We start from the raw sequence: 21,726 nt of genomic DNA, 5'->3' as shown, positions 1-21,726 counted from the left end.
TTCACTGCACTTCTGTGTCTCTGTGTTTGCATGTGTGTGTGTGTGTGTATACGTCTGTGTGCTTGTCTGACTGTATGCGGCTGTGTCAGGCCGTGGAGTCCATCTGGATGAAAAACAAAACCCTTGTTGCTCGCCTCATAAATGTAAATAACTGTTTTTTTAATTTTTTTTCATTCAACAGGGTTTGTCTTTAGACACCTCTTTTCAAATATTTTTCACAGCAGGGAACTGATAGTGACACATTGTAATGTTGCAAAAATGCATATGAAGCCAGACATGTCGAATTCCACTGCACTTATTAATGCACGACATCATATATTCACAAAAACAGTTTGTCTTTTTTATTACTGCCACATATTTTATGTTAAAGCTCTTTTGGTGAGGATTAAGTTTTTTGTGCTGCTCCTATTAATAATAATGCCTGAATCATCCTCAACAGTGTGTGATCTGATTCTCACAATCCATCTCTATCTATCTATCTATCTATCTATCTATCTATCTATCTATCTATCTATCTATCTATCTATCTATCTATCTATCTATCTATCTATCTATCCATCTATCCATCAAATATCTGATGTCTAGCCACTTAAGAGGATCTGGGCCCTGAAAGTAAAAACCCTCACAGTCCAAAGAGCCTTAATCGAGCATAAGTTTGACTGGTTTTGGAGGATCAAGAGAGATTTTGTCGAATCAATCCAGATGATAGCTTCCTATTGTTAATCATTGACCATGACTTAATATAATCAGTGGTGTTAATAAAGAGTTGTTTCAGATGCACTTAGGATAACCCTCTTTGTCTGCTCCACTTTCAGTGCACAAGGATTCGCACAGTCTTGTGGCTTTCTGTACATGTGACTGGGATTTCTGGATTTGTACTAACAGATAGACAGCAAAAGGTCAATGCAAATTAAATTATTGAGAGCGCTTAGCAAAATAAGCCAGAGGAAAAGAGATTAGAGTATGAAATTTAAGAAGAAATGCATAGATATTTTATTAATCTGCAATAACGGTGCAACATTTATCATATATATGGTATCGTATCACAGCTGCAAGGATTTTAAAACTCTAAAACGATTAATTTAATGAGTAATCTTCCAAAATAAATGCATGACATTATTAAAAACTCTCTAATTTGATAAAACATTAAATTACTTTAACATGTAATTTTTCTTCAGTAGCATCTTTAATTTTCATGTTGTCTGTAATGAAAAGCTAATATTTTTACAATAAAAAAAATGTGTTAAATTTAGCTAAACATGAATTTTATTTTTCAAAGAGTTAATAATAGAAATAAAAATCTTGAGAACATTAAAAAGCTTCCTGTTTAATGCATAAAGGACAGATAAAGTTAAATTATAGTTAGATTTCTGATTTTCACTTCATCTTTAACTGACTGTTTTTTAAGATGCTCATAACTACTTTTGTAATAAATAAACTGCATTTTTTTAATTTACATATTCCTATCAAAAATTAATCAAATCACTTCAGCAATTTTGGTTCATGTTCACAAAGCAAGCCACTGATTTCTGTGGGCACTGTTAGCTGTTATTGCTTTTTTTGTAAACCAAAATTATTGTCAGTTTTTTTCACTGAGGTGTATGGTTGGCTTCTCCTAAACCAAGTCCTGCCACACAGACAGCCGCAGCTAACAGAGATTTCTCTCATTTATCTGCATGTTTGTGGTTTTCCTCCATCTGTGTTTTCAGGAATCCTCTTCACTTTCCTTGTTCACATCTCTAGAAACAACAATTATGTGTTTTTAAAATCAGTCTTCTGTACAGATGACAACATGTTGCTGCTTAGTTTGCACTTAAAAATACACATAATTAATTAAAAACTGATGTTCGCTGTCCACCGCACAGTAAATCCCTCCTTAATCTTGTCCTAAATCTATTTTTGGTTGTAGCTCTGATTGGAGACGCAGAAGAAGAAGAAAACAATTGTGTTTCTCATCTCCAGGTTTCATGTTCAACTAGCAGGCAGAAGGGTCGTATATGTTATTTAAAATATACTTGAGGAATTGCACAGAAATCTTGCAACCTTATGATTATCATTTCTATTGCAACATGTGTTCTTCTAAATCCTCTAAAAAACATGTTTTTCTCAAGATATTATTTGTAGAAAAGTAACACAAAATCTAAAACCTTTAACAGGATTTCGAGAAGATTATTGAGGACACAATTCTGATCATGGATGTGACTGCAGGGGTCACAAAAGAACATGTTTGTTCTCTTAAGTCTTCAAAACACAGGAAATAATAAGTGTTTTCTTGTTGTTTTAGATGGGAACTTAAGTGCAATCAATGGAGTTGCCTACAAAAATGGCCTCCACGAAGCAGCAGCAAAGTCTGGTGATTCTCTCGGATGGTCAGAAGTTACATCCTACGGCTCTCCGCAGTGCGAGCCGGACACATCCGAACCTCTGATGGATGAAGATGAAGAGGAGCTCCTTAACAATGAAAGAGAAGACCAAAGTCAAGACAGGATGAGTGGAACGTCATCGCCCCAGAGTCCATATGAAGACATGAGGGAGGCAGAGTGGGAGCCTCTTTCTCTGTCCACCAAGGTGAACGGCTCCACCTGCAGCCCCTCAGAAACCAACGAAGACCTTTCAGGCAGGAACGGCCTCGTCAAAGAAGAGCCTCACTTAGATTTAGATAGTCCAATGGTGAGGGCGAGTATTTTTCAGGCCGAGGCTCTGAGATACAGGCCGCTCCCCACGGAGGAGGACAGCGAGGGGGAGGTGGAGACGGAGAGGCCGCCTCAGCTGGACGGCTGGGCTCTGGGCCTCCACGAGAGAGGCCTGGAAATGGGCCGAGGGAGGGTGAACCTCAGCCTGCTGGAGCAGGCCATAGCTCTGCAGACAGAGCAGAGACAGGTCCTACACCACGCCTACAGGGAGATGGACCGCTTCCTCATGGAGCAGATGACCAATGAGAGACGGCACCACAGGATGATGGACATGGAAGGAAGACTCAACTATCATGGTGGGAAAGGTAACAATATGGCAGGAGGGATGAAAAATAAAGAAGCAAAAGCAGGGTGTTTGCAGCCACACGGATCAGAATCACGTTATGACGAGAAAAGTTTATTGTTTTAATAAAATCTTGTTGTTTCATGTTAGAGCGTGAAAACATATTATTATAAAATATTGTTGAAAGTCATAACAATAAGTTGTTATCTTATATGATGAAAAATTTCACACATGACAAGATAAATAGTATTTTCTTAGGAAAGGTTTCTCCCTATAACAAATCATTTTGGAATTGTAGTAACGTGACAAGATCTTGTGACAACAAAAATACCGTTTTAAACATGTGGTTAAAGTTGTGATATGGAACTACTGGGTTAGGTTAAGGCAACAAAACTATGTTCTTACGGTTTCACTTGCTGCTTCACTCCCGTTATAATTTTTACGGCAACTAGAGGCAAGCAATAACTGCTTTCCTATGAATTTCAGCGCATTATTTTTCGTAGATATACATACGAACAGTGGATGAGAACATCCGGTATAACTTGTTCCTGATGAGTGTTTCTGTTTTTCCGTGTGACGGCAAAACGCTTCCATTCAAAAGTGATCAGTATGGGAACAATCAGTTTTCGCGAATGTACCTTCATCCATCGCAAATCTGATTGACCACTTGTGATTTGGATGATTGGGGGCTCAAAAAAAAACATTAAAAGGAATAAAAGAAGCATATGCATGGGGAAGGGAGGGGGGAATCAGAGGGAGGAAATCCTCTTAAGTACTAAAAACATTTTGGCAACAAGTGAAGTAATAAATAGACTAAAATAAAGAAGAACAAAATTTTCTGATGGAATTGCTACTACTCAGAATATTGGATTTTGATAGGAATCAACTGGATATTTAACCATGACCATAAGTCTTAAATCCTCCTAAAGTACCTCTCATGTTTCCCTCTGATTCTTCAAATGACTGCAGCTAAATGTGTAATCCTAGATGTAATCTTTCGATGGATGGGCATTAAGAAGTGAATGTTGAACTGCAGCCTTAACTAAAATGACAGATTAAAAGATGCATTTTGTGGAAAAAAAAAAAGTATCTAGCTTTGCATGATATTTCAATCTGTTGACCTATGTACAATACACGAAAGTGCATTAAATGTATATGTCACTTATTTCTTGACAGAATACAATTAAAGACAGAGAGGTTTTCGCATGTTTTGGCAGCAGTACAGTGATTGTATTATATTTATTTATTTATTTAGAAGTCTTGTTTTACTGTGTCCACAGAGTCTCAACGTACAGATAAAAAGGACATAAAGTGTCCAACTCCAGGCTGTGATGGCACTGGTCATGTGACCGGCCTGTATCCACACCACAGGAGTTTGTCCGGGTGTCCTCATAAAGTCCGAGTCCCTCCGGAGAGTAAGTCACACAAGCAGTTCTGTGTATACGTGCTGTAAAATGAATGATTTATACTTATAAAAACTGCCAGTTGTAGGATTCATAATCAGTCACAGTAATTGAAATCCTCTTAGCGCGGACCCAAAGACAAAAAAGACCTGCTTATACATTTAGTTCAATTAAAAAGATGTGCAGGAAACTTTTCAAATACATTTAAAGCATTTTTCTCTCTCACACTTTTTCTTAATGTGCTGTAATGTGTGAATCCCCCCCCCCCCCCCCACATTGGCGATTGTTAAGTCATTTCAATATAACTCAACAAACATTCGACATTAAACAGTAATGTTACAAAAGGAACAGAAAAAGTAATTAACTTTTTCAAAAAAGCGCATGCTCTTAGACTGGAGGCAGTATTTGCAAATCAAAGGGCTAGCTAACGCAGCATTCAAAAATAAATAGACAACTCCAACAAACTAATTGGAGAATATATACAGAAAAGAAGTTTCTAAGGATACAGAGCGGACCTTTAACGACGCGTTTGTTTTGAAGAATATAATCAGCTGTCTTGTTACGCTCCTCTTTGCACTAAGCTATTTACATTTCAGCACATTACAGCATTTCTCACAATGAAAAAGCCTTTTGCTTTTTTCTCCTGTTTCAGTCTCTGTAGGATCTTTGCTCTATAGGCACTAATGTACCAACCAGTTACATAAATCATCATTTAATGTATGAAAATGCATTTGTGTATATCCAAAATGCTTTGTATATATATGTATTGAGCGTCTTAAATCTTTTAGCGTGATTATGTCTTACATGTTGAATTATTTGTTTTTTTTTCTTCTGGAGCTTATCTCCTCTTTGTGTCCTTGCAGTCCTGGCCATGCATGAGAACGTCCTCAAGTGCCCTACACCCGGGTGCACAGGAAGAGGCCATGTCAACAGCAACCGTAGCACCCACCGGAGGTACGTGCAGAGGAGAAAAGCCATTAGAAATCTGCACCCTGTTCATAGATGACTTACAGTATTAAGCTAATGTGTTTGATTTCCTCCCAAACCGACCAGTCTCTCAGGCTGCCCCATCGCTGCTGCAGTGAAAGTCTCCAAACCTCAGGACGAGAGCCTGAAATGCAGACAAACACCTGACCGCTCACCGAGGTACAGTACACTGCCAGATAACGCTGGGGGGATTTTCACTGCTATCAATGTGGTCGCATGTGCAGGAAAAAAATAATTACAACAAGCATCCAGAAATCACATTCAGCTCTGGAGTGGACTGAAGTTGTAAAAGCGTAACTGAGGTTATGCAAAAAAGTGATAAACACTATTATTGTTGAGGAGAGTGTGGGGTATTTTTATTCACTGATCCCTGCAGAACACAGTCTATTTCGAGCTTTCCAGGCAGACATAAGCAATGGTTGCTGGTCCTGTGAGTTCCTCTCTATTAGAGATGATAAAAGAGCAGAACTCTTTGTTCCCTGTGGATATATCATGGGCAGGATGCCCACTCCTACTATATTAATTAGTCTGGCAACCTGGCTGTGGATCTACAACACACATCAGATCCCAGACTCTATGTGTACAAAAGCACTGGCATCCCTGAATGGTTCAAAACAACGTCTATACTTAACTGCTTAATATGAGCTTGTTGGGCACTTGTTATTTCACGAGGTTTGCACAATAAAATTAAGTCCTTTTTTTCACCAATTTGTCTCCTTACAGAGCCATCGGCTTGATAAAGAAGTTCGAGATGAACCAGTTGAACTACAGGCTCTCTCATCCGGTAGCAGCCTTGCAAACGAGCCTCACAAAAGACATGGACAAGTACAGCAGAATCCGCTTTGATTACGCCAGCTTTGATGCACAGGTCTTCGGCAAACAGCCTCTGATGGGGCCCAACCAGGACCAGGAAATGTCACATTTCCCCGATTGTAAGTTTCATACATTTTATCTGACACAAAAATAAAAAAGCTATTTGTTAACAGTTGCCATGGTACTGAAGGTGAATTCATTGTTTTGTCACTTTTCTTTTCTTTTCTTTTCTTTTTTTTTTTTTTTTTTTTTTTTTTTAGGTATGAAGTCTTTGTTTCAACCACAAAATTAATATCAGTCTACCATAATCACAGATTATATACAAGGGCTGCACAATATATAGTTTTATAATTGTTATGTCAAGTTTTATGATAAACACACAAACAATCAAAAGCTATATTGCTCTCTGGGATTGTTTTTAACTTAGTTGAAAGAGAGTATTATTAGAAAATGGAGCTTTAAATTTGTTAAAATTATATTTTATTGGTGCATTTTGTGTTAATTTCCGTGTTCAATTTGTTCGATAAAAGAATGTTGGAAATAATTTCCTTAATTTTTTTTTACTGTATTTAGGTAGCTATTTGCTGTATTTTACTGAAAGCAGCAGAAAGGCAGACCTTAGTACACTTTAATATGTTTTCTTTATCCTTATTATGTTTATTTGACAGGGGTGATGCATAATAACCATACATTTCATAACTCTGATTCATTATACAAAAATATAACTAAGAGCTAATTTTCATCTCTAGTCCTCGAGTATGTGAACATCAAAACACTACATACATTATTTACAACAAGCAATTATGAATTATAAAATACTGTTTTATTGCTGTCAAGTTTTCAGATTTTCACCACATGATAATTGTAGCAAAAAAAATCAGGATGATTACGTTATTCTGATTATTAAATTAAATTTAAAAAAATAATAATAATAATGCAGTCAAATTTATCTTTAACTTTATACATGTTGTGTTTTTTCTCTTTTTTGGCAAATTAATTTGAAGAGGAAATGATGATACAGGCGCTGGATTATTTAAATTATATTATCATGTGTTTATAATTAACATGATATCAAGATTTAATTATTTAAATAACACAGTTATCGTCAAACCGGTGTATGACAACACCATTACTCTGGTTTTTTTTTATTGCAAATAATATCTTTATCGCGATATTGAACAATGTTATCACATATTTTCTTCATGTTGTGCAGCTTTAATCTCCATGCAAATTTTTATCATTTTATGGACGCATCTCATGGTTTTGCACCAGTGGTTGTTATATATACCGCTTTCTATGTACTATTAAGTTTTGGTAGTAACACCTGGTGTCTCAGTAAGTGTATTATTCGCTAATTATTTGTCTTTTAGCACCCCAGCAGTATCCTGGCTTCCTCGGTGCTCCAGGTGGCCGCTTGCCCACCTCTGGTCAACACAGCCCGCCGAGTCAATTCAGAAAAGAAGACGGCCTCCAAGCCGCAGCAGCGACAGCCGCCATCCTTAACCTCTCCACTCGTTACCGGAAGAACATGGAGGCTGTCGCCGGCCGGCCCTTGGCAACCTCCACAAAGGTAATCAAATTAGACCACTTGGAAAGGTATTTAATGTGGTCATTTTAAAGGAACTCTGATTTGTGTATAAAAAGGGAAGACATCAAAAGACTGAATTTGGCAAAGGGAGCTTGGCGCTCTGGTGGCAGAAAAACAAGGAGGTTTCCTCTCCATAAAGCTTTAATGTACACAAATGAAAATTTGTGTAATCACATCAAAAGAAGAAATACAATCAGCCTTCTTTCCCAATTACAACTACTCCTCTATTTTTTTAATAAAACATGTGGTACTGTATTTTGTTTCGACATCAGCTGGCATGTAAAAACCCTGAACTGTTGTCTGAAACTGCATCTTGCCCGCTGCAGATGGCAGAGGATATTTTGCTTAGTTATATGATCCAGGATAGGCTGTGTGTCTACACCAGATAGCATTTAAGAGCATTTTAGTGGATTAAGCCAATCAGATAAAGGAGTTAACATCTGAAAAGTTTAATTCACACAACTCTTCTTGGAAATGTGTGCGGATACAAAATCTCTTCTGCTGTCATTATCGTCTCCAACGCGCCATTGTGTTCGGCTTTTTCAAAACTTTATGATTAATATTGAACGCATTCTGTGGGTTACATACGTACGTGCACACTGTACTGTAGATGATTCAAGGTTTCCACACCTACACAGCACAGATCCTTGTCTCCCAGCTTGTTGAGCTGAGAATGTGGCCCCGTACCAGGTACCAGCCCACTGAATGAATAAAACAGTGTTAGCAAGTTAATCATCTGTTCTCATTTACAGCTTAGTTGTCTTGGAGAGACGTACAAAATAAAGAACAGCTTTCAAGTCTGAAAAAAAGAGGCCATATTTAGAGTGTTATATGTCGTCGGATGCTTTAACTTATCTGCATATGTATATTATGTGTTGAGATATCGCACACAAAAAGCAGCACATAGCCGGCCTTTAAAGTGTGAATACAAGCTGATTTTACTTATTTAAAAATGCCATTAATTAATCAATAATAGCAACAAAAAAATGGAGAGTTTCTAGTCGCATTAGAAAATATTAAAATCTAAATAAATCATAAAAAGTCCTGCACATCATTGGTGTTATTTTGATTAGGTACACACATCATGAAAGGGCTGGATAATTTAAGTGGACAGCCATATCCAATGTTCGTGTAAATCATCCCCTGTAATTAATTTGAAAAGCTCCCTTTTGTTACAAAAAAAAATAATGATGTATAGGGTTTAATGAAACATATGCGTTGAATAATTGGTTTCGTTTATGGAAAAAGGATTTCAGCATTTAATGAGGTAAAACTTTTAATACCATAAAACAGCCATAAGTCATCATGCTATTGCGTTTCAGCACAAAAACGACAAACACATCTGTCAGCGGGGAAACTTATGCCACATTAAGCTTTTTAATTTTTGCTATAATAATGATGACCTAAAACCAGCGACCCCCCTCCTCCCTCCCCCCAGCTGCCATCATGGTTGTGTGTCCTAGAAAACAGATGACACAGCTGTCACTGAAAAACTACACACCAGTGATTATTTTTTTGTGTTCAGCAGAATTAACGCTGGCTTAGTTTGGTACTTTGTCTGGTGTGAGATAACCACTGTATGTATTATTTAAATATGTTTGTTTGCTCTGCGTTTCAAGTCATTTTGCATGTTTACAGAGGAATGTTGTTGGGTTCAAGTTTACCATATCGCTGCTGTCATATTAATAAGACATCGCACCGTTTAGTGTAATTAGAAAACAGGGTCTATTTTTATCCCCTGATTCATTTGTTTTCATATGTTAGCACACACTGCAACGATATGTGAGCCGTCCTTTGTTTATTGTAACATTTCAATTGATTAAATGTTGAGGTTTTAACTTCCCTTTAGGACATGCTCATAGAGGTGGATGAAAATGGCACCCTGGACTTGAGTATGAAGAAGAGCAAGGAAAATGTAAAAGCCCCGCCAAAAACACCTTTGGACGACCCGCTGTCCCCTTCTGAGGCCGCCGCGGCCAAGGGCGGGAGCGTGCTCATCAGCCCCGCCTTCTACCAGCCGCTGTGTGAGAGAGACAGCTGGGAGAGCCCTGTCCCTGTCAACTTCAGCAAAGCACATGTTTTACAGGATGCAGAGGTAAAAAGCACAACCCCTGACACTTGGCTGTCAGCTAAAATGTATTATGACCAGTAAATGGTTGGAGGAGAGTTCTTATGCCACCAAACAAAACAAAAAAAAAATAGGAAATTGAGCCACACAAGTAGACTTAAAGAGACAAGATGGAGATATGCTGTTTATCATCTTCATCATGAGGTGTATAATAATTCCCAGAAAATCTTGTTTTTTAAGACAAAATGTGACTCTTTTTTGTCTAAATAACAGTAAAAGTAGTCAAATTCTGTCTAAATAAAAGTAAAAGGAGACAAAGTTTGTCTAAATAACAGTAAAAGTAATCAAAATGTAGTCTAGAAATAAGTACAAATAGTCAAATGTATTAAAAATTAGGTCTAAAAATGGTAAAAGTACTCAAATTGCATCTAACAAATTGCAATTTGTCAATTTTTTCTAAAAAGAAGTAAAAAATGTGGTTTAAATAGTGGGAACAGTAGCCATATTTAGTCTAAAAATTATAAAATCCAACTGAAACGTTTTGTAAGTGTAAAAGTACTAAATCTCCATATTTATGTTTGTTATGTTTTGTAAGACAAAGCATCATCATGTTTAAATCTCTAAAACATCTTCAATCTGGTGTCCACATATCATCCAAGGCCCTGAATGAATCTTAAATCTGGACTTTAAGGTTTTTCTTTTCTTTACTTCCCATGTGGGAGTTTTTTGTTATAAGGAGTAAGCACATTTGACCTGCTTTTTAAAATCACAACCAACATCTGGTGACTGCACAATCTTGTCTGTGAGAGAAAAAAAAAGAAAATCCATACGTCATGGCTATACCTCATAAATACTATGTGGATTAAGTATGACTTTAAATGGATATATGGTTTACTTCACTATAAGTATCCTTAAGCATAATCGCACTCTAACCCCCCAGGGCTTGTGTTTTTAAGAGTATTATATAGTGCTTTTCATTAATTATTCACTTTTAGGTCATTGCAGATCAGGTTGAGTTTGATATTTTTACATAGTAAAGGCCACATTTTTTTTTTTTTTTTTTTACTTTTTTTGTCTCTCTAGGAGGATTATGATCATGTCTCCTCGGAGGACCAACTCTATCAAGGAGACGGCATGTTGAGCCCCAAAGCCAAGCTGCTACTACGAGATGCAAAGAAAGAGCTTTTGAGGTGCGTTAAAGAATGAAACATCTTCATTCAGTCGACTGTGTATAATGTGAGCTTCCCTTTTATAGCTGGCAGATGGTCAGAATTAACGACAAACCATACCTTTGTTTAAATAGGACAGTTTGACATAAGTGAGCGGCTGAAACTCACTGTGTTACATTATCATTGTAACTGCAGGTTCATGTGGAGCAGAAATGTATTTGAAAGTGAGTTTTCTCCCTGTATACCCCGTACAAGCTTACAACTCTTGACTCTTGTAGTTAGAGTGCATGCTCTGCTGCCTCTTAAAGAATCGCACCACAAGAAAAAGTAGGACCCTCTAGTTCCCCTCAGTGACATTCAGAAACATTTTTAAAAACTGAATGTCGAGCAATATAATAACAATAATTCTTCTACTAAACTTCCCGCTGTACTAACTCTTTTATTTCCTGTTTAATAGCCATGAAAAAAAGGTTGTGAGTGTAAAAGAAAGATTCAGATCAAGCTGTGGGAACCAGAGTAATCTGTGTATTAAACGCTTTGTGTTCTCCTGCAGCTGTCCGACCCCGGGCTGTGACGGCAGCGGCCATGTGACGGGGAATTATGCATCACACCGGAGGTACTGTAAATAATTATGCTCTCATTAGTACCAGCTAGCAGATGTATAGACACAGAAACAGTGCTGATTGTTTAATTATGTTGATACACTTGAGTTTGTAGAGTTTGATTTTTTTTAAATGTCATTTTTTAAATAAAATAAAAAACATGTTGACATGAAAAAGCTTTTTCTCGCATGAAGAGGAGGTGGAATTGTGTTTTCGCGATGATTTTGTATAAATATGCTTTGAGACATTGTATTAAGATTATTTAATTCAGCTGTGATCAAAGAGTGCATTAAAGTGACTGTTAGCTCTTTATCCTCTCTAGTGTGTCTGGATGTCCCCTGGCTGACAAAACACTCAAATCACTGATGGCAGCCAACTCTCAGGAACTAAAGTATGTGTTGTTCAAAACCGTTATTGTTACTAAAGGATTTTGCACATTAAACTAGGCAGCTTGTTTTTGCCTCAGCTTGGGTCAATTCTTTCCTTTCCTTTCCCTTCTACCACACATTATGCATGCTTCTATGTCCTCCACATGAAGTTGTTTGGTATTTGCACTACCTTTCTGTGCATATTAGCATGAATCCACAGCTCTGCTTGCTGTAAAAAGCACCTGGTCTCTGTGTCTCTCAACCTGCAGGTGCCCAACACCTGGTTGTGATGGATCTGGACATGTGACTGGGAACTACGCTTCGCACAGAAGGTAGCAGAGAAAAATCATCGCAACTGAGCATGAAATACATTTGTCAGATGCATGACATTCAAACAGATGGTGAAAGTCTCACTTTATGCTGCAAACATGCTGCACTTTTTGAATTCTTGTTTTTTTTATTGATTTATTTGGCTGCCAACTTCTCCAGCGATTAAACATTTATTTATGTAGATTTATAGATTGGCTTGTGCAATTCGAACTCAAAAGCTGCCTGAAACAATGTAGCTCTTACTTAAATACATTTCCTTCATGTTAACCCATACTGTCGCCAATCATTTTGTAGCTTGTCAGGATGTCCACGTGCCAGAAAGGGAGGTTTGAAGCTCACACCAAACAAGGATGACAAAGATGAGCAAGAGCTTAAGTAAGAGATTTTTTTTCTCTCCTCATCCCATGCTGTCATGTTTTTTTTGTTTCAGCAATAAAACATTGTAAAAAAAAAAAATGCGTCATGCCTTTGTGCCCGGGGCATTATACCTGGAGGCCATTAAGTTAAACAAAGAAAATAATACTTCTCTTGTCGTAACATTAGTGAATTATTTTCTAAGGATTAGCAGGGTGGTTTTGTGGGATTTTTTTCTGGGGTTTTGTATTTTTCCTATTTTCTGAATGGAATATCTGGCTTATTACTCTTCACTGAGTGCTTTCTTTATAATTATAGTATATTAAGAAAATGCCCCGCTCTGATGGCATTTGCAGCTTAATCATTGTCTGTGAAAGTGTTATTGGAAAAAAAATAATGTAATTGATTTGCAGTTTAAATCCAAAGTCAGAGATATGAGCCCTTGTTTACGTATACATCTGGACACAGATTTTTTCTTTTTAATTACTAATGCAAGGCCATGAGCTTAGGAATTAGACTGGAATAGATCTCATACACATTAAGAGAGAAAGGGAGAGAAAGGGGGAGGGTAGCAAATGTCCCTAGATTATTGTAAATAGTGGGCCATATGGCATGCCTCCATTGTCCTGATGCCTTGCATCAAGCTGCCTACCTGTAGTAGATGTAAGTAATGGCACTGGTGTTGTTTTGTCCTCTAAGTGCTGCTGCTGTCGAGTAACAAAATGCTGAAACAGGCTTTTTGCAGCAGCACTCTACAGCATGTGTACCATTTGTATCATCTCAACTGACCTTTCACCTTTATCAATAAGGGAAAGGGTTAGCCACCTCCAAATTACATTCTTTCGCATGAGGGGATACATGACAATTATCTGTAATTCATGTCACTCCATTACTGACCTGCAGAAAAACAGGCCTGAAAATGCAACTCTTAATGATATTCAGCGTGACTTGTGCTTATGCTTCCAAGCACAAATATCAGCAACCTCCAAACACACACTGAACAGAGTGCTTGCTCGAACTCAAGTTTTAGTGGATTAGTAACTTATAGTTAATGCGATTATTTTTAGTTTTGGCGACTTCATTTTTAATCAGCATTTGGCTGGATTAATCAACTTAATGGTTAACAAATCTTCCGGTCTAGTTATTAAAAGAGAGATTTTTTTTTAATGATGTTGTTGTTATTTTATGAGCAGTTAAATGTTTTTCTCTGGAGCATAGAAATGTTATTAAATGCAACTTTTTCCTTCTGTGTGAGTGTGCAGTGTTTACAACGTGCTCGACTCTTTGTGTGTTCCTCTGGTAGGTGTCCAGTAATGGGATGTGACGGACAGGGCCATATATCGGGAAAATACACATCCCATCGCAGCGCAGGCAGTTGTCCACTTGCTGCCAAAAGACAGAAGGAGTCGTCCATCAATGGGCTGCCCTTTGCCTGGAAAGCCAATAAACAGGAACTGCCCCATTGTCCCTTGCCTGGCTGCAACGGCCTTGGACATGCCAATAATGTGTTTGCCACTCACAGAAGGTGAGGTCGCCTTTCCTCCATTTTATCTCTAAACAATAGTGCTGGTCGACATGGAGCCTTCTTAACGCCACGATCTCTATTGATGCTGAAGTTTTGTGATATTCTCCCCACCTAAAAATTAGCTTGTCCGGTTGCCCACTGAACGCACAGAGCATCAAGAAAAAGCACACAGAAGAAGAGATGACCATCAAACTGAAAGCCAGCAGTGGTAAGCTCCTCTCACATGCTGTGTGGTTTGAAAATATTTAAGCATTTTGCAGTTCAGAACCCGGCTGATATGGGATTTTTTTAAGCCGATACTGATTTAAAAAGGTGAAAAATCGAAAGATAACATGGTGATATGGCGGCTGATGTCGTGAATTTGTGAGCTGAAATTTAAAAAAAGACCTTTTTTATTAATGAATATTTAACATTATTATACATACAGTGTATTCAATTGTCAACCAATTCCAGAAATAATCAGTAAAGAAATAGAAAATAAAATGAATGTCTAAACAAACATCAGTACTGTATGTTTAGTATCAGTAGATTGCTAACCATTTAAATAAAGAATAAATAAAAATCTAATAACTATATGACACAATACATTATATGTTCTGTAGAAATGGGTATCATATCAGCAAACTACACATACCGATATGTCTTTAATGGGCCAATATTGGCTGATGATATTAGTCTATTTCAGTTACTTATGTCTTTGCATCAAAAATACTAGGGATGCAAAATATATAGGGGTTACATTAAATTATCAACTGAAATTTATATTTTGACGTATTGTTCAGATAATGTAAATATAGTTAAAACATTATTGGCTGATTATACAAAGGAAACATTGCTTTTATTGATTTAATAAGCGCAGCATCTTAATTTAAATTCTGAGGCCAAGTGCTCTATAAAAGCCAGGGTTTATTCTTGAAGTTTTTTTTCATGTACTTTATGAGAAAACAATTAACATTTGAAGAGTCAGAACTGCTATTTGTTTTTGTTGTGTAAACAATAGGGATCTGATGAAGTTTAATTAAAAATCAGTATGCCTCACTGTGTGGAAGTGATACATTATTGTAAGTGTAAGGCAACATCAGGTTTGACTCACACATTGCTTTCTTAACTTTGTAAAGTAAAATGTAACAACAAAATAACACGTTTGAATTTACTCAGATATTAATTATTAAATATAACGAATTGTGCATCAATATAATGGTCAGAATTATTCAAAAATTAACAGGAATCACTATTCCAGAATATAATGTGTATAATAGCTAAACATAGAATTGAATTGATAGTAGTCAGTAGTGGCCTTGAAATCTGACATCAGATATTAGTATCGTGCATCCATAGTTAACAATAATGATGTCAGTTATGTTCAGCGTTCTTACTCTCAGGTTTGCATAAACTACAGGTTATGAACTTATTTTTCAAATAGAAAAATGTGAAATTATTGGTTATTTTATAGGTAGTGGCCATGAGAAGTGGGTAATTATCAGTTATCGGTATTAGTTGAAAAAAATCCATATCGTGCATCCCTTCAAAATACCAGTGTTTTCAGTTTGAATGTGATAAATCAGATTATATGCTCCAACTCAGGTGTGGAAAAGAAAGAAGATATTCAACATTTGGATCATGAAATTAACGAACTGAATGAATCCAACATGAAAATAGAAGCAGACATGATGCAACTCCAAACCCAGGTAAATATCTACTCTGACAAGATGATTTTTAAAAAAAGGACAAAAAAATAGATCTTTGCTCGCTAAATTTGATGAAATCTTGTGTTGTTTTTGTACCCGAAAGCAGATATCGTCTATGGAATGTAACCTGAGGACAATTGAAGAGGAGAACAAGATGATCGAACAGCACAACGACAGCCTTCTGAAGGAGCTCGCTCGCCTTAGCCAAGCTCTCATTAACAGTCTAACAGACATTCAGCTGCCTCAAATGGTACAGTAAGCCTTGACCACAGACTCCACCACAACTCATTATATCTAACCTGTCCTGGAAGAAATCTCATTTTCTATGAATTGTCATTTTCTGCTCTGCTGTTTTCACTAATAGCCAAACATGTTTTTGTTGCAGGGACCCATCAGTGAGAATAATTTTGAAGCCTATGTGAACACATTAACTGATATGTACAACAACTCGGAGCATGAATACTCTCCAGAGTGCAAGGCCCTCTTGGATAATATCAAACAGGCTATTAAGGGCATCCATGTTTAAGCTGTAGAGCTACCAAGAGGTTTCTTTGACTTGGGATAATGGCACTAGATAGCTCTATTTTACTGAAGAGTGCTGGCTTGGCTGCATGTATAAGACAAGGCTTTTGGAAATGTGTTCGGCATTTCCCCGGTAAATACACTGCACTGAGAAAATTACCAGCCAGATTTGTAATGCTTTTACTGTTTCTGCATTCACTTGATATGTTTATCCTGGTGAGATTTTTACCCCTCTTGCACTTAATTATTTTGTATGGTTTGCTTGATTTTAATCTGTATGTGTTCATGTCATTCTTATATTTATCGCTATTTATTATTATATTTGTTCATCAGTGTATTTATTTCCTTGATTTTTATTTATTTCTTGAATTGTAAATGCTTAATATTTGAGAAATCTGTTTCTGCACATTGTAAATTTACATAGAAGCACATTCCAATTTCATGGCATACTTTCGCCATCTAGTGTTGAAAAACTTATATTGTTATTATTAAACCATAAGTTGGATCTCCCTTCAAAGTAAAAATCTACCAAAACGACTAATATTTTTTAAGCATTGCTTTTGCTTTCTTTATTGGAAACTGAATGTATGGTAAGACAAAGTGAACACTGAGGTAAAAAAAATGCAATGCAACTGTACTGTACCCTTTCTTCTGAACCAATAACAGCTGAATGCAAACAGGAAGTGAGCAAAAATGCAACATCATTTGCTGAACTGAATGTCAGATTCTGCTTTGCATAGCGTGCCACAGCAAGAGTGCAACATAAATCAAAAATCCACTTTGTCAAGATGTCTTTTTTTTAAATATAGATATTAAACTGCCTTTTGTGCACACACTCTGGAGTGTGCATATAGTATGTGCCTAAATGTATATGAATCCATAAAAGTATACGAGTACTATGTTTTGTGGTAGGACAGTATTATGTGGATGGTGTCTAATTTATTATACAGTACAATTATTTTCATAGGAGGAAACGTTCCTGATGACTGTTTAAATACCGTTGTCTCAGTAGCTGTAATCTCAGAGTCAGGTTTTGAAATATCACGACTGAGATTGAAAAAGTCTGGTGTTTATTTTAACTTTTGCTAGCATGGAAAGGGAATTTAAAAAAAACCAACAACATCTATTCCTGTTTTATCTTAAACTGCTTACAAGCCTTAACATTTCAACCAGTCTTACAGTTTGAATATTCTTGTAATGCTTGGGGCAGATTTGAATAGTAGCTATTTTAAAAAACCGAGCTGACTACCACTACAACTCGCATTTCGGTTTCAATCATTAAATGCAGCAACACAAAAAGAAAAAAAAAATAGAAGAAAAAAAAAGAAACGAAAACATAGACAAATGGTAGTTGTTGGCTAATCAGTTGTTTGTTTGCATCAATTGCACTTTTGTATTTTCAATTATTTTGTATTATTAGTTCACCACACTGCCCTTGACTCCAACAAAAAGAGGGAAATGGGACGCTTTAGTCGTATCACCGTACTAAACAGTACATGTATCAATTTTACACAAAGCTAATCCAACGAGAAAAATGACACTAATTCATTTGAGCAATACATTTTTCATTTCTGCAAAAACAAGTCCGAGACATGTAGCCTAGGACATTTCGAAGAGAAAAAATGTAACAGCAAAAGAGCCAAATCACAGAAAAATGAGACCCTATTTTATCCAAATACTCAATGTTTTAAAGAATCTTTAAAAAAAAAAAATCTGAATCAAATTCTTTAAACCTAACAATCCTTTATTTATAATTTCTTATATTTAATTCCTATACCACACATTGTTTGCTCAGGAAGTTTTGTGAATAATATTTATTTTTTCCCTGTTAGTATTTGATGTTTTGTAATGTGAAATGCTTTTTTGTGGAACGATATTAGTATGATATGAAATTGTATTGTATTTTCTTTTCTTTTACATTAAAATGTAATGCTTTTTTCAGTTGAAGTAGTTTGTAAATTGAAACTTCCTATTACTTTTACTATTTCATAATAAACAGATATGCGCTGTGTTGTACAGTTTGTGTATGGTAGAAATAAACTTTTCAAATGGTTGTGTGGTTTCTCAAAGCTTCTGAAGTCCAACATCAGACACATGTAAGCCCAGTCACCACACAAATACAGCATAATACACACAATATCACATTTCCTTAGGCATTAGCATCACCTTGTGGTGAATCTAAGGTATTACATCTAGAGTAACAGGGAGTGGTCTATGGGGTAACCATACTGAGAGCTTCTGGGGTTAGAAATCAAAATAAAGGGGTGTGATGGTCACATAGAGCAGTGATTCCCAGCTCTGTCCTTAATGGACCCCTTTTTATTATTGAGTACACTGATGAATTTGACTAACAGACATATTTTATGGATATATCATATTATATTCAAGCATAACAATACCAGGGCACAACAACTAATAAATTGTATGATGAACCCAAAAAGTGAACATGGTAACTACAGGAAGTTTATGTAAAACGAAAGACAGCCATAGTTAATAGACTTTTTCTTTTTTTTAAAAAACAAATTCAGTGTTTTCTTGATGCTTGGCCTTCTATTAGCTCCTTGGTTGTTTTAACTGCATGCTTTTCTAATGCAGGATAAGGCTGTTTATTAGAGGTATGTATTTGTGAAAATAGTGTCTTCATTGTGCCTTAATCCTTTGAGTAAATATATTAAATCATAATCCAAACTTTAAAAAAATAACAATTTCATTTTGTTTTATTCACAGAGATGATTAAAATGCTGAGATACAGGTCACTGTATGTCTAAAATATTGGGGCACCCTGGTAGCTCCCCTGGTACTGCACAGTGTGCCCCCCATATACTAAGGTTGAATCCATACTGCAGCAGCCCGGGTTTGATTCCAACCTTCAGCCCTTTGCTGCATGTCTTCCCCTCTCTTTATCTCTCCAATTTCTGTTATTCAATCTAATAGAAGGCAAAAGCCACCAAAATAATCAAAAAACAAAACAGGGTTGTCTTACACCCCTTAAAATCAAAAAGGCCTCACAGCTCCCATGAAGCTTTGGTGACCCCTAGTGTCAATCATAATTTTTTTTTAAATCATAATAAAGCACATGCTACAATCAACTTCAGTGTTTTTACTTTAGGGCTGCAATTAATCATTATTTTCTATTGTCAAACTAGTTCGATCGCCCATTGACCACTACTAATAATAAGAGACACAAGTCAGACAACAACACTGTCACGGTACACACTAACACTTACACAAACTCATAGATATGGGGGGAAAAAAAGTATGGCTCTCCATTCCAAACTTAACACACTGCTAATGCAAATAAGGGTAAAAAGTTATTTACTTTTCTGTTCTAAAATGCTCCAACACTCCTAAAACAACAAGAGCGCGATAGATATTGGCCTCGAGTGTGGGATTGCAAACTGAGAATCAAGAATCACTGTTTCAGTGTTTAAGCATTCAGAAAAAACAGCACCAATGTTGTTACCCCAACAAACAATGATTGCCATCATGTGGATGGTTCAGAGATAACGTTGAAAGTTACACCAAAAATATCTTCCAACACATATTTTAATCTCTCTATCTTTTGCATCCATTGACCTACATTCAACTGAGAAATAAGACTCAGCATATGCAAGGTGCCACTGAAACAAAGGCCGCATTTCACCCAGATAATAAATCTAATTTGTGGTGTAGCAACAACACAGCATTCAAAATAAGTGTCTGTTGGCTCACACTCAACACCAGCAAACATAATTTCCATCATGCCACGCGGGGCCCCGTCTTCCTGTAATGTATATGCTGTGTGTGTAGACTGCGAGAGCGTCGGTGCAGATATATAAAGAAGCTTGACAGTCACAGACATTCCCTGACCTCAGCTAACCCTGCTGCAGTATACATTGTCTGTTTACATCCGTCTCATAATACAGACAAAATATTTGGTTTCAAGGAAACAGTATTAGAAGTAAATGGGTAAATTAGTTTTTCTTTTATATCATATTTAATATTTTTTCATATTTCATGATGCATTTTAATGACCTGAGGATGACATTACATTATACAATTACACAAGTTACACAAAATCTTCTGTATATGATTACATATCACAATTTCCAGACCATTTCTGGGATGGGACTCCTGGTAAAACACTGTGGTCAGGATAAGACTCCTGACCTCAGTACTTCTAAAGACTGTTGTGTCCCTGAATGACACGACTTACATATGAATAGGTGCAGTATTCAATAACACTTGAACTTGAAAAAAACTTGAATGAACCCACATAAAGCAGTCTGTAACCTTGTGTATTTTGTGGTCACGTAAGTCTGGCTCAATACGTCTGTGTTATGCAATGAAACCACAGACTACGGAAGTCAACAAATTCTTCACTTTACAGAACAACCTGCAATATCTCAGACTGCAGAAGAAAGTCACATAGTTTACCACAAAAAAATAAGTTAAATAAAAACACTATGTATGTTGATGGATTTTTTTATTTTACCCAGCAACTTTGGCAACTAATCAGCTAGAATGTGCCATGCTCTCAAAGCAATCTGTGCTGGAGAAACCAGAGTTTTCTGTATTAAATAGTAGTTTTCTATCCTATAGGCAGACATTCAGGCTTCAGCAGTCTGAGCAAATATAGTAAGAAGAGAAAAACTGTGGTTGGTTTCAAAGTTAATTTTCTTAAACTGTCTGGATTCATTTCACACAAAGCCTTCCCCTTAAACAAATAATATATAGGAAGGAAGAGGTCAAGTGAGTTGAGGTGAAAACGAGGTCACTAAAACATCGCCTGGCGATCATCCATTCCCACACTTCCAGAAAACCAGCTGCTGGCTAAATTTAAACCTCTCCTTAAGGGAACTGTGTGAGGTTACAAGGTGGGTGAAACTTTCCAGGATATTTCAAATGTTGTACTCTCTCGTAAAAGAAAATTATAATAAAATGACTGGTCACAGTGGGCCTGAACTATATTTCCTGATATGTTTCCAGTCAAATTAAATTGGCAGACAGGTAGATGGACAGATATGGCCTAAATAATAGTGTGTGTGTGTGTGTGTGTGTGTGTGTGTGTGTGTCTGTGTGTGTGTGTATATATATATATATATATATATATATATATATATATATATATATATATATATATATATATATATATAAATATATATATATATATATATATATACTATTATTTAGGCCATATCTGTAGTAGTGAAGGGTGATTAATAGCAGCAGAGTCAGCATTATATAGTGTAAATGAAGCATCACAACAGCCATAATAAACACTTAAACACAGTAAACCACATAATGGCTGCAAAAAAAAAGAGAAAAGGATTTGACTAATTCACTCTAAGGCA

The 21,726-nt window shown here is 36.4% G+C and overlaps 1 protein-coding gene across 4 annotated transcripts in view; it reads left to right on the top strand.

The window, feature by feature from the left end:
• st18 (ST18 C2H2C-type zinc finger transcription factor) overlaps positions 1–18,446 on the top strand; it is a 44,609-nt gene extending 26,163 nt beyond the window's left edge. For 3 of the 4 annotated variants that reach the window (XM_059343864.1, XM_059343866.1, XM_059343868.1), the window contains exons 6-22: positions 2,285–2,998; positions 4,257–4,391; positions 5,243–5,333; positions 5,433–5,525; positions 6,090–6,298; positions 7,550–7,749; positions 9,617–9,862; positions 10,919–11,025; positions 11,558–11,620; positions 11,929–11,997; positions 12,244–12,306; positions 12,599–12,679; positions 13,962–14,183; positions 14,306–14,391; positions 15,768–15,871; positions 15,975–16,121; positions 16,257–18,446. In XM_059343864.1, the coding sequence (XP_059199847.1) occupies positions 2,285–2,998; positions 4,257–4,391; positions 5,243–5,333; positions 5,433–5,525; positions 6,090–6,298; positions 7,550–7,749; positions 9,617–9,862; positions 10,919–11,025; positions 11,558–11,620; positions 11,929–11,997; positions 12,244–12,306; positions 12,599–12,679; positions 13,962–14,183; positions 14,306–14,391; positions 15,768–15,871; positions 15,975–16,121; positions 16,257–16,397 (2,771 nt within the window). In that variant the 3' untranslated portion in view covers positions 16,398–18,446. The remainder of the gene's footprint in view (positions 1–2,284; positions 2,999–4,256; positions 4,392–5,242; positions 5,334–5,432; positions 5,526–6,089; positions 6,299–7,549; positions 7,750–9,616; positions 9,863–10,918; positions 11,026–11,557; positions 11,621–11,928; positions 11,998–12,243; positions 12,307–12,598; positions 12,680–13,961; positions 14,184–14,305; positions 14,392–15,767; positions 15,872–15,974; positions 16,122–16,256) is intronic. The other variant, XM_059343865.1, reaches the window with a different exon arrangement.
• Positions 18,447–21,726: the final 3,280 nt, after the last annotated feature.

Source organism: Centropristis striata, chromosome 11 (assembly GCF_030273125.1).
Source record: "Centropristis striata isolate RG_2023a ecotype Rhode Island chromosome 11, C.striata_1.0, whole genome shotgun sequence".
In the NCBI taxonomy this organism is placed as follows: domain Eukaryota; kingdom Metazoa; phylum Chordata; class Actinopteri; order Perciformes; family Serranidae; genus Centropristis; species Centropristis striata.
This window is presented reverse-complemented; position numbering and strand designations above follow the sequence as displayed.